The 18,842-nt window shown below is 32.2% G+C and overlaps 1 protein-coding gene across 1 annotated transcript; it reads right to left on the bottom strand.

Moving 5' to 3' along the window:
• Nucleotides 1–1,254: 1,254 nt before the first annotated feature.
• LOC134705480 (uncharacterized) lies at nt 1,255–18,442 on the bottom strand. Its single transcript, XM_063564202.1, has 5 exons — nt 18,341–18,442; nt 16,861–17,542; nt 16,233–16,330; nt 2,116–2,251; nt 1,255–1,367 (listed from the first exon to the last, which is right to left on the bottom strand). Exons 2-5 carry the CDS (start codon nt 17,522–17,524, stop codon nt 1,267–1,269), a joined length of 999 nt encoding a protein of 332 aa, XP_063420272.1. The 5' UTR covers nt 17,525–17,542; nt 18,341–18,442; the 3' UTR covers nt 1,255–1,266.
• Between the last annotated feature and the right edge of the window lie 400 nt (nt 18,443–18,842).

Raw genomic sequence — 18,842 nt, forward strand, 5'->3', positions numbered from 1 at the left:
TGATAACATTGTCAAGGAACATTTGTGTTACGGTCGAGTTATAAAAAAATGAAAAATCAACACCAAACAGTCATCAAATAATTAAAGAGCCAGTTTTGAATACCATATATCTAGGCTTGACTGTGTCCTAACAAAACAATGGTTTGGACTTAAAGCAACGAATAAACTCTTGAAAACATATGTCTATGTTAAATTATAACACATAGACACAAACGTTTAAGATACACACCATCAAATCATATTATGTCATTGTTTTATCAACCGTCATCACTGACAAATAACAATGAACGATAGATGATTCTCACAAAGCTTCCTAGATCCCGACGGTTCTATTTAGACAGCCTTCTTGTGACTCTTCTTTTAGGATTGTACGTTATTTTTCGAGATTCGGTTTTCGTTTATTTTTTGCAATGATTTGATTAGTTTCTTTCCGACTTGTGAGTGTTGATCCTTCTTTACAAATGTAGATATATCGTTCGTATCTTTTTGAATTCTACTCATATTCTGGGATGTAAAAATAGCGAAAAAAGAGAAATGTGAAAAGACATAACACGATAAGAATAATGTCAAAACAGTAAAAAGTTTGATTACGAGTTAACACTTCATGTTCATTTTACAATAAAGTGTGAGTTATAATAAGATGTGGTGTGAGTGCCAATGAGACAACTCTCCATCCAAATAACAATCTATAAAAGTAAACCATTATAGGTCAATGTACGGCCTTCAACACGGAGCCTTGGCTTACACCGAACAACAAGCTATAAAGGGCCCCAAAATTACTAGTGTAAAACCATTCAAACGGGAAAACCAACGGTCTTATCTAAATAAAAAAAACGAGAAACGAGAAACACGTATAAATTACATAAACAAACGATAACTACTGTACATAAGATTCCTGACTTAGGACAGGTGCAAAATTTTTCAGCGGGATTAAACGTTTTAATAATACAAAACCTTCTCCTTTTTTTCTGAAACAATAGCATACTATCACAACATAGAAAAACACACGATAAAATAAGCAGGCTTTACTCAATAAAAAACGTAAATAACCACACTATGAACGAATAAATTTGATCTGCGATATCTGAATGCAAATACACAGTAAAAAAATATTTGGGACAAACATTACAAGGCCAAAAAACAAACAAACAAGATGCATGTATTGATGTTTCTTATTGTCTTATATAATTAAGAAAAAATCATATTAAACAGAACATCAAGAATAAACTCAACTTTGATGATATCTCTTTTATTTTTTCAATAACCTCAATAGTATGGACACTTTGCATAGCCGCAGTGAACAGGCTCAGGACGATTGCATTGGTCTATGTTGAAATATCTGTAGTAACTTGGCTTTGATGTATACCCTGAAATATAAATATAACTTTTGAAGACATTTATGTATCGTCATAGAGTTAAGCACACTCAAAAGATATGATTGACTCTTCAAAATTTGTTTAATCAAAAAATCTTATCTGGATTGAAGTTCAACAGGAACTATGTTATGTCTAGACCAAGAACGTGACCTAAAAATTTACCATGGACCTTTGACCCTAAACATGTATTGAAACAAATCACGTCTACTAGAAGGGGCTATCGTGTTGGTCATTTTGTTTATAATTTTATGCTGCATGCTAGATGAAAAAAGGTAAATCACTAAAATACCGAACTCCAAGGAAAACTCAAAAATTAAGTCCCTTATTAAATGGCAAATTCAAAAGCTCCAACCCATCAAACGAATGGGTAACAACTGTCATATTTATTACTGGGTACATGTAGCAAATGGTGGACTAAACCTGGTTTTGAATCTAGTCATACCTCTCACTTATATGTAATCGCATCAAATACGATTACATTGACAACGATGTGTAAAAAAAGGATCACAGTCAAATTTGGTGACTTCAATCCATCCAAAATCGAATACACAAATAGCTATAACAGTAACGGTACCAGTTTTCTGCACCAGATGCGCATTTCGACAATACATGTCTCTTGAACGATGCTGGTAAGTGTTGCGAATAGCTCCTATTGATAAGAATTTATAATGTGCAAACATATTTGATTGATCGAACATTTCCATATTCATGATAAAGTAATTGTAAAATTACTATTTACCCCTGACGATATAACATCTTCCTTCTTGCATGCCATCAAAAGGTCCACAACCAGCATCTGCATTTTTGAGTGTTTCCAGTCTAGCCATTGGTTGACTGCTGCCTCTACCACTGTACGGCTTCTTTTTCTTGTCATTCTAAACAAAAGCAATATGCGAAATAATTATACTTTGTAAAAACTGGTTCTTCTAATTCCTGTTATACCGCCGAATGATATATGTTCTTGCTTGATTCAAAGATTTTATTTCGTGAAAAGTTCTTATGAAATGTTATATTCACAACGTGTAAAAGAAATTGCACAAAGGTTGAATTGTCAGCGTTCCCGGAAAGGGTTATACAAGTCAGCAGTTATCAGAACATCTATGATGTTCAAAATTTATGAAAACATTTTTGAAATATCAGGTAAATTGAAAAACTATAATTCAAATGAAACATGACTGAATTTGACAATTGTTTAGGCATTTCCTGCTATCCATGCATCGTTCATCATCTATAATATGAAGGAACGTTTTTCTTTCAACTCAGTTTGAAGTTTTCATGTGTGAATACATGTGTTTTGTACACAAATCCGTGCTATGTCTTCTATGAAACGGTTACGTGTAACTATATATGTTAGTCTTGTATGATGTTTTAAATTAGTTCATATATTTGTTTATACGGAGTTTAGTATGACGTCCATTATCACTGAACTGGTACATATATTTGTTCAGGGTCTAACTGATGTACGTCTACGTATACTCGAGTTTCTCATTGTATTGCAGGCCCATTGATGTCCTTCTGTTGTTTTCTGCTCTTTTGGTGGTTTGGAGTATCATTGACACATTCCCCATTTCATTCTAAATGTTATAACTAACCACTCAACTCACCTGACAAACCTGTAAAACGTCAGTGTGTATAGATATATAATTATGACGTCTGTGGCCTGGTGGTTTATAATTTTTCTTCACCAATTTGATAACAAACACTACAAATTAAGGTTTGAATAAATCAATATATCACATCCATTAACAGTACTCAAATTGGGGTCAAACATATCATAATATCAATTGTTTGCTGTTAGGTTTTATAACTTTTTTTCTCACCAAATTTCATGCATAAATTTAAAATATTTAAGTATCATAATACATAGTTTTGTGAACGTACGATTTTCTTTTTAATTTCTAGGAATTTAGCACACATAAATTCAAGTTATTTCTAGCTCTTTCATGTATAAGTTGAAGGATTTTCTAAGAACTCCTAACATGCGAGCTAAAAGTGTCATCATATTTTTTCCTGACCAATAAATTTACTTCCAACAATTGAAATGGTGTTTCGTTTGTTTATACAATCCTATAAAAACATAATTTAAAACCATTATAGCATAACATTACCGATAGATGTTCCTATTTTTCATTTTTGTCTAGCAAGTTTAATTTTGTATTCTAAGGAAGAAAAAGTGTTCGAACATTCACCAGGTATCCGTAGTAGCTAATTTTAGGATAACATTATATAATAAATGAGAATAGTTTAAAAGACGTCAAGAATCAAAATAAAAGCTTTGTAAAAAATCTTTAATTAAGTTCAAAGTTTTTCACAGCCGAAGTAGAGTGTGTACAATTCAAATTGAAATTGAATTGTAATTTCATAGAATTACTGCAGATATAATAACTTACCAAAGTCTACTTTCTTTTGAGGTTTTTTACAAGGGCAACGTTTTGGATAGTAATGACTTCCTCCTGTTCTTCCGCCTACTGCTCCTCCACCTGCTCCTCCTGCTCTTCCTTCAACTTGTCCTCCCCGTCCAGGCCATCTTGGCCATCTTCCAAATCCCCCTCCAAATCCTCTTCCTACTCCTCCTCCTCCTCCTCCTCCTCCTCCTCCTCCTCCTCCGCCTCCTCCACCATAATAATATGGCTTTCCTAAATAATCTTTCAAGCCATAACCATAATCTGGCTTTCCTCCCCCAGGTTGTTGCCCTCCTTTATAGTAATCTGGTTTTCCTCCTCCAGGGTTTTGCCCTCCATTATAGTCAGTCCCATCAGGACTGTCATCACATTCATCAGGAGCCTGGTAATCACTCGGTAATTTGTATGCAGTCACCGCAGCAGAAATCATAAGGAAAATGAAGGTAATACTTCTCGACATAATTATTCACAGTTCTGACTACAAAATATTAATCTCACATTTAATCTTACGTAGATGGTACACATTTATTTGAGAAATAATTATAGAATTTTAGTTCTTAACAGTTGAAAAAACGTACAGCGAAGAATATGAAGCACAGATAATCTCGTTGAAATGCACACTCAGTGTATGCACAACCTATATTTATCCTATTTGGATGAATCATTCATAGCACTCCAACAATTTATTGTCTTTGAATCGACAGAAAATCATTTGATTATTCATACAAAATTTTTGTTCAAAAAAAAAAAATGCCCAGCTTTGTTAACCATTTACACTGCACAATCTACCAATAAAACTATTCAGCTACTTTGATTTATCATGACATGTAAAATTTAATGCTTACTCTCTTGTTTTTTATTTACTTATATATTTCTACTGTTCACATATATCTGTATGTGAAATACTTTTTTATATAGAAAACCTATATGTTATGAATAAATAATCAAAATTTGGATGGAGAGTTGTCTCATTGTCAGGGTGACATAATAATAAAAAAAGAATCGAACAATAACAATATGTCATCCGACCTCCGTCAGGGTGACGTAATAATGAAGGTAGCGAACAAATGACAAATACATTACAAAACAAACACAGGCGAATAAAGGGGATTGTAGAAAATGCTTCAAATAAGATACATGTATAAACATTTTATTGAAAAAACAGTAAACATTCCTATAAAAGCAACGAATAACTTATGGGAGGTATCACATATCCATACAATTTTGAGATGAATTAGTAATACCAATTCCGAAGGAAAAAACAATGGTAGCAGTTTGAACTGAAAATAGTTATCCAAATGAGGTTGAAGTTAGGTTGGTTATTGTTAAAAGTTTACAAAACATTTTCTCAGCTCATTTTAAATAGTGTTTCCTTTGTGAGAGAATTAAGATGAATAAATGGATGTCTTAGTTCATGCAATATCTCAATTCTAAAAATCCCTCTCATTTGAAAAGCAAATTCAGCTCCAAAATAAGGCATATATTTTCTCTAAACAAGGCAGACCAATAAACCATCATTCATGTTATTCCAATGAAAAAAATGTCGTATTTATCAGCAAGAATTCGATAAGCAAGCATGTAGATAGTAATTTATTTTCTGAATTAAATTAGTTTCAGTTTTTTCTATATCTATTATATATTAAAAATACTTGAGTAACATTACATCGGGGAAAGTTTCTTAAGCAATATAAAACCGTTATAAAAAAAATACAATATACTTTACCTTTAAGGCGTACAGAATATAACAATTGTCAAGTCTATATCAATATGAACAAGCAGCTACTTTTATATGCCAGTACCTGTTGGTTTTTTTTGTTTATTCTCTACGTGTTAACAGATGGGTATGTAAAGGTATTCGCTCGGTTCGTGAACCGGTGAATATATAAAAACAATGTATATATCATTTTTTCCCTAATGATTTGTTCTTTTGAACTTTTCATACAAGTTGTATGAGTAGTTGTTCTCCGTTTTTATATATGAAACTTTCCGAATAAAAGATCGAATTGTTGGGGGCAAATAAAAGTAGTATCAATCATCAACAAAATATTGTTGAAATACAATGTGTCAATTAGAAAACGAAATTGTGTTCAATGCATTGATGGTCTAATAACATGTCGGTACAATTTGAATAAGAACTATTCTACCAAAATTTTAATTGTTCTACAAAAACACAGATTCCAACAATTTTGAATTTGAACAGTTTTGGACAGGTCTGTCTCAGAAAAGACTATTCTGTCAAAATCCTAGAGCAGGTTAAGGATTTTTTAATAATACAATACTGCAACATTTAACTGACACCACTAACAAGTTAAAAAAAGCAACAAAAAAAAACACATAGCTTTTCAGACTCCAACTAAAGATCGACTACATAGTCTCATTAAACAAATCTAATTGTTCAAAATTTGGAAATGTTAATGCAAATGTCATGTTTGATGCTATGCCAAAACTTACTTTATTTCCCTATAAAATACAACAAATATGACATCAACAAAATTCAAGACTTTTTAATCGACAACATATAAGTTGAGTGTGTAGGATTATATTTCAAAAGACAGTCAGAATTCCAATGATACTTATCCTGTACTCATGAAGGCCGACTTTAAAAAAAAAAATTGTACACAAATGAAGCTGAGTTTAAAAAAACTTACTCTAAATACAAAAACAGAAGGCATGTTTCCAAACTATTTATTTTACTTTCAAACATACTGATGATTTCTTGTCGCTAAAAAGCTCACATGTTAGTCAAAGGAAAGTTTAGATTGACATTACTTTACGAGTAGAAGGTATTCAACACATCTTGATATTTGCCTTCAATTTGATAATTATATTGATTACTTCTAACGAGAATCTATGACGATCGTCATTATGTCAACTGTCTGATTGTTTTCTGGTTACATATTGCAATTGAAGCTTTTCGCTAGAGCATATTTAGATATTCAATTTTCGTTGGCATGGTTTTGCTCCACACACAAACTAATTACGAGGAAACAGGACGAAAATCGGTATTGCATCGGTTTTTTGGTTACAATTCTAATTATTTAAACAATTTCTTCATGTGTTTGTGAATTAAGTCAGTAGTGATATGATTGCGTAGTCTTAGAACTTTGGACCTTATTAAAGTTGGTCGGCTATTTAACTAATTTTAGTCATTTTCTGATTATAATATTTTTACTTCTTTAAAATTCACATACTGCGTGAATGCATTATGCATAGCTAAAGGAGCACTTGGTTTTGAATAATCATTTTTACACTCTTGGTATTAAGCTCTTTTTCTCCTAATGCCCTTGGATCTGCTCTGGGTAACCTTCTAAGGTCAAGCATCAATCACTTTAAATTAATTTTTATTGTGATGTCAGATTTTATGGACACTTGTATGATTTAACGTAGTGGCGGACATATATACATTTTTAATTTTAAACACGTCCATTTCTAGAGTTTATGCGAATACTTTAAATTGTTTTATTCAAAGTACGTCGGTTTGTGTGGACTTCCCCTTGTTCAATATAGTTTTGAAGTTTCATAACTTTTTTTCTGATTGATATTCATGGTTTCTTTTTCGTCGGGATTTAGATATGAATAGCTTTACCCATTTTCCAAGATTTATATTTTTTTTTGTTGGAAACAGATATTGTTTAGGGATATGTTTCACGGTGTGCATGGTTGTCCTGCGAGAGAACGTACTGTGCTGGTGATTTGGTCCTGACGGGTGCTGGTGGGTCCTGATTCTGTGCTGGTGGGTTTGTTTACATTGTATCAGAACGGCAATAAAACGACTGTTTTGTTGCTTAATTTTTCTCTGATGTGTACCATGCAAAGTATATTACAACACTATTATATTGCAAAAGTCGTGCAAGTTCGTTAAACGGAATTGTCCTGACGCTGTGCTGGTGATAAGAAAAACGGTCCTGGTTCTGTGCTCATATGTCCTGGTTCTGTGCTTTTATATTTTAGTTAAAAGTGGCATATATTCAAGATCATTGATGCTGTACTGTTATTGACTTATTACCTGTTGTCTGCTTTCTTGAAATTGACATTGATGTGAATCTGTTTACTGTTATTATGAGAGAAAAAATACCCCCTTTTTTTTTTTAAACTAACTGTAATCTTATTTATTGGCCTGTTAATGGAACCCTTCTTGCCCCGTTTTAAGATAAGAAAATATGTTTACGATTTTTGGGATTACGATCATTGTAAAAGATCACCAAAATACGTTGTAATTTATACAATACTTATATAAAGTAGATGATGTGATATGTTTGTTGTCAATGGACAAATTTCCATAAGAAACCGAAGGAAGTATGTGTTAACAACCATACGTCATCGTACGACCTTCAACACTAACCCATAAAATAAAAATGTAAAAGGTTTTGCATAAAAATGGAGAGCAAAAATATAGAACAAAGGACTTTCTGAGCGTTTGAATCATGTCTTTAGCAGCTTAAAACACATTTGTTTGTGAACAATTAAGTGCTGACTATAAGAATGACAATAGTATTGCGGGTTTAATTTGTTTGTTTGGTGTGGGTTTTTTTTAGGGGGGAGGGATGGGGATAAGTTAGAGCGAGGTTACAGTGAAAGCTTGGAACAGTTTCCCGTAAGATTTAAAATTTGTATTGTAAAAGAAAAATGTATTTTATAGCTATCAAGAATCACTTGCTGTAAGATTTTCCCAACACATTTTTTTGTTTAAACGGTTATCAGGTATTTTTTTTTCGAAAGTTCGATAGAACACTAAAAAAAAATCACTATTTTATGAAAGAGCAGGCTAGAATATGTCAGAGAATGAAGACGAGATAACACTAATAAAATTAAGATTTCTTAGCTTTTTTCATTTCAAAATAAATATTTTTGATAAAGAATTACGGGGGAGGAAGTGAACAATATGTCCTTTCTTTTCTATATATAAATATTTTTCATGAATAAAAATAAAATGTGCCTTGATTATAATTGAAAATGAGTAAATGGAAAAAATACCCAACTAAAATGCACTTTTATTTTAATATTGGTAATATCATTAAGCTTTTAAGTTTTGTGTGTCAAACACACCATCTCTGTAGTAATGACTCCTTACTAAGATATTTCACTTCATTCATTTTTTTTTTCTGCATTTTTTTATATTGTGAAATCATAGAATTATGATATTAAAATGTAACCTTAATTTATATTTAAAAAAAAAATGAATCTAAAGCCAGATATATCAAACATTTTTGTTTCCATCTATCCGTTTTCAGGACTTTAACAATCAACAATGACACACCTAGAAAGTAAAATGCGTACTCGGCTGTCTGTAATCGACCATTTTTAGACACCCCAGGCTCCTAAAAAAACAAGCCGGGGTGGGGGTTCAAAGATGCAAATTAAGTACTTATATCAATATTTTATCTTTTCGTGCACGGTTTTAACCCCTCCTGTAGCCTGTCAATTCCGAAATGTGCAAACTGCAATAGTATCAAAACAGCACAGACAATGAATAATAGAGATATAATTTTGTACATATATCAAGGGGAACTTCTTGCAAAGCATTATTTTTTATTTTTTTTTAACTTTTTTATTTCTTTATTTCCAACAATTACAACATATACATGATATACATACAATATAATATATATACGATAAATACAATGTCATTTTTATAAATAAATCTTAATTGGAAATATTTTACATTTTCTATTGAAAAGATAAAGAAATAAAAAAAGAATAAACAAATAAATAAATAAATAAATGAAAAAGAAAAAAAAAAAGAAAAAGCAAAAACAAAACTCAAAAGGATTATCCAGTTACATCCCTATCTTTATTTTTAATATCACATAATTATGCTGAGAAAAACAAGAGTGCACAGTCTGAAATGTCTCGCCTTCTTTACTAATCATTGATATTATGTTGATAGTCCTAAGTATAAAGCTTTATTACAACTGTCACATAAACTTACCATTAACCAAGATAGCTAAACAATGACCAATGAACCATGAAAATATGGTCAAGGTCAGATGAACCATGTCAGGCAGACATGTACAGTTAATGCTTCCATACAACAAATAAAGTTGACCTATTACTTATAGTTTAATAAAAATAGACCAAAACACAAAAACTTAACATTGTGCAATGAACTGTGAAATTGAGGTCAAGGTCAAATAAAACCTGCGTAACAGATATATAGATAATAAAATAGTTCTGTACACCAAATATAGTTGACCTAATGCATAAAGTATTAGAAAAATAGACCAAAACTCAAAAACTTAACTTTGACCACTGAACCATGAAAATGAGGTCAAGGTCAGATGAAATCTGCCACTAGGCAAGTACACCTTACAATCCTTCCATACAACAGATAAAGTAGACCTATTGCATAAAGTATGAGAAAAACAGATCAAAACACAAAAACTTAACTATAATCACTGAACCATGAAAATGAGGTCAAGGTCAGATGACACCTGCCAGTTAGACATGTACACCTTACAGTCCTTCCATACACCGAATATACTAGCCCTATTGCTTATAGTATCTGAGATATGGACTTGACCACCAAAACTTAACCTTGTTCACTGATCAATGAAATGAGGTCAAGGTTTAGTGAAAACTGTCTGACGGACATAAGGACCTTGCAAGGTACGCACATACCAAATATAGTAATCATATTACTTATAATAATAGAGAATTCAACATTACAAAAAATCTGAACTTTTTTTTCAAGTGGTCACTAGACCATGAAAATGAGGTCAAGGACATTGGACATGTGACTGACGGAAACTTCGTAAATAGTTATCAAAAGTACCAATTATAACATGAGGCATCTATATACAAAGTATGAAGCATCCAGGTCTTCCACCTGCTAAAATATAAAGCTTTTAAGAAGTGAGCTTACGCCGCCGCCGCCGGATCACTATCCCTATGTCGAGCTTTCTGCAACAAAAGTTGCAGGCTCGACAAAACACATTACTATTTATAGTTCATTATTGTATTTAGTAGAAAAGGAGAATTTAGTTAAAATAAATTCACCATTTTTGTAGAAAATTCACAGACCTTTGTACAGAGATTTTTGTTATGTTTAGCATGGGATCAACACAATGGTTCATTTCCGAGTAAAAAAAATCAAAATGTCTATCTACCTTGAAAATTTCAGAAAATTCAGATCAGATAACGAAACTGGTTCCAGCAACATACATAAGCAATTTAAGATTGTGACCCTCAGTTTCCATTCACCACAAATATTCTCGTAACAACGAATCATTTTAAATACAAAAATACGTGTTGCATGCAGCCTTTTGTTTATCTATTAATATATGTATACGGATAAAGTTATGAAGGCAGCAGGGTCATCAGGGTGAGGAGTCCATGTCATCTGAAATAAATGGTGAGCATAGATCTAGAAAGCGACATATAATCATGACATAAAAAAAAAGTCTCTTCTTTTCGACTTTTTTTCGAACAAATTGACACATAAAATGAATTATATAGTATTGTGGAATTTTTAACTTATTTTAGATACTATATTTTGTTATCTGATATTGGACGAAAGATGTTGCCCTTTTATGTTATTATGTAATACAAGTTCAGATCATTTGAAAACACATATTAAACAGCCAAATGGATGCACAAGAGCTAAAATAGGAGTCATAGATCACAGGACAACCATACCCACCGTGTGTTTTCGGGTACATATATGTATCAATCCCGAAATTGATATGTATTCACCAATTACCTCGTTTTTGGTGGGGTTCGTGTTGTTTATTTTTTAGTTTTCTATGTTGTGTCAAGTGTACTATTGTTTGTCTGTTTGTCTCTTTCATTTTTGGCCATGGCGTTGTCAGTTTATTTTAGATTTATGAGTTTGACTGTCCCTTTGGTATCTTTCGTCCCTCTTTTTTTGTACTTTGTACTTTGTCCGTTGATATTTTTCGTTTCACATACGAACCAATATACACAGTTTTTAAACAAACAAAAAAATCATTCAAAATATTTTATCATCCCCTTTTCCATGCCATCTTACAAATTAGGCTTCATGTCATATATGTGTTATCAGTATCTTCCATGAATTTGACTTTCAGTAGTTAAAATTAAATTTTAGATTTATGAATTTGACTGTCCCTTTGGTATCTTTCGTCCCTCTTTCACAAACCCAACAAAACTCCGAGGGGATCTAAGATTTCTATAAAGTGTTGGCGGATCCTGCTCAACATTAAACTCATTTGAGACCTATAAAATACATTGACAATTTATATGTAATGATCCGAAATTACGCAATATGCCTGATTGGTAATTGCCTCCCATCTAGCATTAAAACATTACAAATTCGCAAATCTTCGGTCATGTTATTTTTCTAGCCATCAACCTTTAATGAAGAGAATTTGACAAACAATAGACACAAATGACACTAACTAAAACAACACATTTGCTGAGTAAAAATAATAGAGCGTCCATTTGTACTTTGTTTTCGTTGGAAATTGAATGTGTTTTTCGTTCAGTCTTCAACGATACCATTGATTATATATGACTGTGTGCCTTTCAATGCAGATTTGTATAACTAACGATTAGTTATTAACGCAAAATGTTTTCGAAAACAGCCTATGAGGCTCACATATTAACACAAACGGTATCAAGTTTCCTCCAACAGATACACATTTTGACAGGCACTTTATTTTCAGTGATTCTAGGGACAAATATAGTTTAAAATTTGAAAATTATTGAAAAGATGAAGAGCTATAAACTAAAAAGATGAGTATACGTATAAAAATATTCAACAAATAACAGAAAGATTTCTCAGACAAACCTACAATAAAACGTTAAGTATGGATTAAAAAGGAAATCAAATATCTAGATTTGTTAAAACCAATTCATTTTCCGTCAACAATCTTCTTACCCTTCTGGAGCACTTTTTGTATGGGGTCTGTTTTGTTCCGTTTTTAGTTTTCTATAATGTGTTATGTATACTGTTGATTTGTTTTGTCACGTTCTTTTTGCCATGGTTTTAAATTATAATCCTCGTACCTTTAATAACCATTTGTCAGTTTGAATGCGTTTTAATGTTCCTTTGCCTCCTTTGGTCTCTTCTTTATTTATTCGTTCTCTCTTTTTTATTCTTAAAGTTTTCTGTGTCCCTTTGAGTATCGTTATGTTTTGATGGGGTTCGTGTTGGTTCAGTCTTCAAAATTGAGAATGGAAATAGGGAAAGTGTCAAAAAGAAACAATGTTTTCTGTTTTGTGTTTTTGTACTTATCGTCATGTTTTATTTTCTTGTCTAGAGGTGGGTTTCCTCCGACTATCAACTATCAGAATACTCATGACAAAAAAGAACAATTCCAGTAGAGAGGATTGCCCAGTAGGTTCCTTTTAGAGTAATATAGGAAAAAAATAGAGAATTATTTATGACAACTATCATGATCAATAATATCTTTTCAAAGTGTCAATTTTGGTTTTATTATAAAAAAAAAGGAAAACAAGACAAAAAGACAGGAACATGTAAAATGCCAACGCAGAGATTTGAAAGTTTGATGAAATTGTAAGAAATTAAAAAAAGACAACAGTTGTATATGGTTTAACCGCTGTTCGAAAGCCACAAATCGACTAAAAGAGAACAAATCCGGGTTACAAACTTAGCCGAGGGAAGCACACCAACTATCGAAGAAAACAACTAATACTCTTAAACAAAACCTTAGTTTTTAGACTTAATGAATTAGTCAGTAGTGTAGTGTTGTTGTAGAATTGAAAAAAAAGTTTGATTAGTGATTATTAACGAACTGCAAATCTCTATGAAGATTCAATAAACAGTTCGTGTACTTTGCTACCTGTAAATCCCACTGTTTTATTTCTTATATATTTTTCATAACATGCTAAAGGTCATTTTAATATTTTTAGATTTTATATTCAAGAACCTTTTAACAGGTTGTTCCTTCAGTAAGTAAATATAGACATTACTGAATCGTTATTGAGTTGAAAGTTCAATTTCATGGTACATTGTAATCATTGTTTCAACTTTTTTTTCAAGAAAAATACAACACTTTAGACTTATCATATACAAGGTTTTTCTTCATGGGTCTTCTATGCTCTTCAACTTTATACTTATTCGGTTTTCTAACTATTTTGATCTGAGCGTCACTGATGAGTCTCATGAGGATGAAACGCGTATCTGTCGTATCAAATTCAAAGCCTGGTACCCTTGATAACGTTTTTGTCTGTTATACAGAGACAAAATGTACAATTTAAGACTTTTGACATAAAAAAACGAAATCTTTGTATAGGCCTTTTTTTGTTCTATGTCTTGCTTTGCATTTTTGTATTAACTTTGATAGTCTCTCGTTAACTTGTAAGTTTTTTTTGTATCTTGACTACAACACATGACTTGTACAATTCCTACCGATATCAAGAACTCTGTCCTTCAATTAAGAAAAAAAAGCAACGAAGTGCGTACATCAAATAAAAGTAAAACAATGAATTAAAACTCTTTTATTTTTCTAATGCAACAATCTCATCAATAGTGTGGACACTTTGGATAGCCACAGGGAACACGTTCTGGAGGATGACAGTGTTCTAATAATGTGGACACTTTGCATAGCCGCAGTGAACACGTTCTGGAGGATGACATTGGTCTATGTTGAAATACCTGTAGTGACTTGGCTTTGTTGTGTACCCTAAAACATAAATACATAAAGTAATAATGACATTTGTATCACATACAGTTATTTTCTATAGTCTTTTGAAATCGGCATAAAAACTTAACAACGGCTTAAAAACGAAACATGCGATATATTATCAAAACGAGATGATGTAATTTACTAGTACACCAATTTGATAGCAATTTGTCATGGACGCATTAAGATATAACAAAATGCTTTCTGCCTTTTCAGTGGCAGATGTGGCAATATAAATCTTCTCATATCTTCATAACGTTGCATATTAAAGAGCAAATATATACATGTAGCTGCGTTAAATGCGTATACATTTGGCATCATAGTAAGTTTAATGTTTTGAGCAAGGTTAAGTGTTGACTGCAGTGCATGATATTTGCCGCTCGATCAGATAAAATTTCATCTTAAACTGTTTTCAACACAACGTTTTATCATTTATTAAAGATGACAGTACAATTAAAATAACACTTTATAAACTTGATATTTGAACCACGCTTATTTATTCCCTTTCGTCATAAACACTAACATATGTCAATTTGTGAGGATCTATAGTTTAAAAAGGACCCTTAAGAAAATTGAGATCTTTTTCAGTCAGAATTTGTTTCGTACGTTTCTCTCAATAACTTCTTAATTAATCAAAGGCAATTTAAGAAATGTGTTTTATAAAATACGCGTTCCAAAGCCGAGTTGATAATGTAATCAGAGACAAGCAGCAGGATTGACTCAATGCTTGTAAATCAAAATACATTTGTTTTATTTAAAAACAATATTTGGACTTGAGTTAAACATGAACTATAAGATGTAGATAACAATTATGAGCAAACAAGTTATGTCCAAAAGTTCATTATCTTGATCTGTATATCTAAGATAATAAACTACTCATTTTGATCTAATATCACAGTACGGAATGATAGGCCGAACCAATTAAACTGATTCTCATGACCAAAAAGTTTAGATTACACTTTACAGGAGAACTCATAATTTTGAGTTCGAATCGATCTTTTTTCTTTGAACCTTGAATTCTGCATGCTGCTTTAAGGAAAAAATCAAAACATTTCAACTTGTAGGTCTTAGATTTAACTAAAATACACACTTCACATATTAAGTATAACACATAATACAAATGAATCAGAATCTAAAATATGTTACAAGGTTAAACAGATCAAAAACATTGCCAAATATTTTGATCTGGTGGAAAATTATTCTCAGATTTGATCTTGAAACAATTTAAAAATTGCTGTTTACCTCTGACGATATAACATTCTCCTTCTTTCATGCGGTCAAAAGGTCCACAACCAGCACCTACATTTTTAAGAGTTTCAAGTCTAGCCATTGGTTGGCTGCTACCTCTACCACTGTATGGCTTCTTTTTCTTGTCATTCTAAACACATGCAATATAAGAGATAAATAAAATGTGTTATGACAGATTAGTCAAATTCCTTCGTGTAGATATCGCCTGATAATAATTTAGGTTGTATGTTCTGCAAAATTTGTAATGCTTATTTAAATACAGTATCTCTAATTAATATTAAATAGTGCTAATGGAAATTTCCTATGCATAAGTATCACTCCTTTTAAGTTCATTCGAAATAAAGAAACTTGACTTGATATTTAAAATCTTACTTCTACAAATGGATACAGGAAAATTAGAAAAACTTCAAGGTTGCAGGAGATGAGATCCCAGCTTACAGTCAATGTGTGACAGTGCGTATATACAAATGTATAATAATATGCTAAACTTTATAAACTTATATATTTTTTTAATCGTATTATCAAATAAATGTTACAGTATGTTTGTGTCAGATTCTTTTGTTTGCATAACTATGACTAACCTGACAAACTGTCAAAACATCAGTATGAATAGAAACAAATCCATGTCGTCTGTGGCCTGGTGGTTTATAGTTTTTAGTTACCAATTTAATAACGAACACTACAAGTAAACAAGTATTGAATATAAGATTATGTACCTTTTAAACTACAGTGATATACATCGGCGGTAAAACATTATATTCTTCATTGTTCTATTACTGGAATCACTGTACACCAAATATTAGGTCAAAACTAACGTCCAAACTAAGGTAAAACTAGATAAACTTCATTATTTTTTCTTTCTTTTTTAATTCGAAATATACCAGAAAAAATCCGCACATAAAGTCTAATCTATTTTGTTATCCTAATTTGTCCCTTACTAGTAATGATTCTAACGATTTTACCCTATCAAAACAGTTTACCTGAGATGTGTTTTTTTTAACACTGGAAGTCAATACTATACGAAAACGTTTAACATTACAAAACTGATTGATGAAATATATGTTCCCATTAGGGTTTTGCATTAAAAGTGTATCTTTTATAACTTAATTTCAAATACATTTTATATTTGAAATGACTCTAAATAATTGTACATGCTACAAAACCTTTCATATGTTATTCTTAGTGATAGAATACATGCAGATAACTTACCAAAGTCAATTTTCTTATGAACTTTGCTACACGGGCAATGCTTTTGGTAGTAATCATAACCATACTGTGCAGGTTGACCCTGTCCTGCATAATTGGGGGCACCACCTCCTCCATACTGGGGCGCACCACCTCCTCCATATTGTGGGGCACCACCTCCTCCATACTGGGGCGCACCACCTCCTCCATATTGTGGGGCACCACCTCCTCCATACTGGGGCGCACCACCTCCTCCATATTGTGGGGCACCGCCTCCTCCATACTGGGGCGCACCACCTCCTCCATATTGTGGGGCACCGCCTCCTCCATACTGGGGCGCACCACCTCCTCCATATTGTGGGGCACCGCCTCCTCCATACTGGGGCGCACCACCTCCTCCATATTGTGGGGCACCACCTCCTCCATATTGAGCACCACCTCCACCGTAATGAGGATTACCGCCTCCTCCATTATGAGGGTCACCACCTGTTCCTCCATTATGAGGGTCACCACCTGTTCCTCCATTATGAGGGTCACCACCTGTTCCTCCATTATGAGGGTCACCACCTGTTACTGTATGATGGGGGTCACCACCTGTTCCTCCGTCATGCGGGTGACCACCTCCTCCAGGATATGCAATCACCACAGCAAAAATTACAAAGAAAAGGACTGCAACGTATCTTGACATATTTTTTGTTTGTTCTGTCTACAAAATATGTTATTCACATTTAATGTAACTTTGAGGATAACGTTAAATAGGATAAATCGAGGGTATGGGAGACAACTATTTAAAATGTATTGGCGACCATAAGGGAGTTTAAACCCAGCAGTAATTTAAACAGTGATCAGTCACTTATATTGTTTACATTTGCATGATAATTTGATAAATGAGGAGCATCTTAGAAAATTATACAATGTTCCTTCATGTATAAAGTAAGGAATTAAATTATGAATTCAAAATGAAAAATCAAAAATTGTAAAGGTAGAAAATAAACATTCATAAATGAAATGCAATAAAAAATATACTACTGAGATTTTAGAGGAACAGTATTTAAAAGAAAAAGAAAATAATCCGACATACAGCATGAATTCCAAAGTGAAAGAGAGACTTGATGCGTCTACAATTTGATGTCTCATGTCGTTCATACACTGCATGTAAATACAAACTCAGTCTAAATGTTTAGCTATGCAAAATGACATAAATACAACATTTCAACATCATACTTTTATTTTTGAATATTATGATCTAAGGCCACTCGTACAACTCTCTTGTGAGTTAGTTAAATACATGTCGTATCAGACAATCAGTAACCAAAGATGACTGTTAAACTTACGTTAAGTTTTTTTTTTATCAGGCATATAAATAGTAATTTGTTTAATAAATAAAAGATAAGTATTTACTTTATTTTATAATAAAACATGATAAATAATCCAATACATTAAAGTTTTTCAGCGATAAACAACTGGTTAAATGGAATAAGTTATGTATACAACATTACCTTACCTCAGTGAAGTACAGGATAGCACAAATGTCAGGTTTGTATAAACAGTGGCACCCAGCTACTTATATACGCTAATACATGTTTTCTACATTGTAACAGATGAGAATGGACAGGTCAACGGGCAGTTCGTTCGTCGGTGAATATTTAGAAAAAATATATGTATACTCATATATTTATTTTTTCATGATGTTTTGGCCGTTTGACCTTTTCAATAAATTTTTTACAAAAGTATTTTTTTTCGCCTTTTCAGCACACGAATAGGAATTAGGTGAATACTCAATAAGTATTTGCTAATTGAAGGCTCTCAACTCATCCATGATACTTAATATAGCAAAAAGACTTAAATAAAATTGAGTGCTAAAAGTAATCACACAACTGAACAAGCAGAACAAAGAAACAGTATCTGATGATGACATTATCATAAAATTTAGCAAATATCTAACGACTCTCTAATAAAGAGATAAAAATATCAATGATTAAATACAAAATAATGAGCTGACACAA

Source organism: Mytilus trossulus, chromosome 2 (genome assembly GCF_036588685.1).
Source record: "Mytilus trossulus isolate FHL-02 chromosome 2, PNRI_Mtr1.1.1.hap1, whole genome shotgun sequence".
Classification (NCBI taxonomy): Eukaryota; Metazoa; Mollusca; class Bivalvia; order Mytilida; family Mytilidae; genus Mytilus; species Mytilus trossulus.

Coding starts and splice junctions, on each gene's coding strand:
- LOC134705480 (XM_063564202.1), bottom strand. CDS start 17,524: ATGTCAAGATACGTTGCAGTCCTTTTCTTTGTAATTTTTGCTGTGGTG. Junction 16,331..16,860: donor TCATAAGAAAATTGACTTTG/GTAAGTTATCTG, acceptor GTTTACTTGTAG/TGTTCGTTATTAAATTGGTA. Junction 1,368..2,115: donor AAGATGTTATATCGTCAGGG/GTAAATAGTAAT, acceptor TTTATATTTCAG/GGTATACATCAAAGCCAAGT.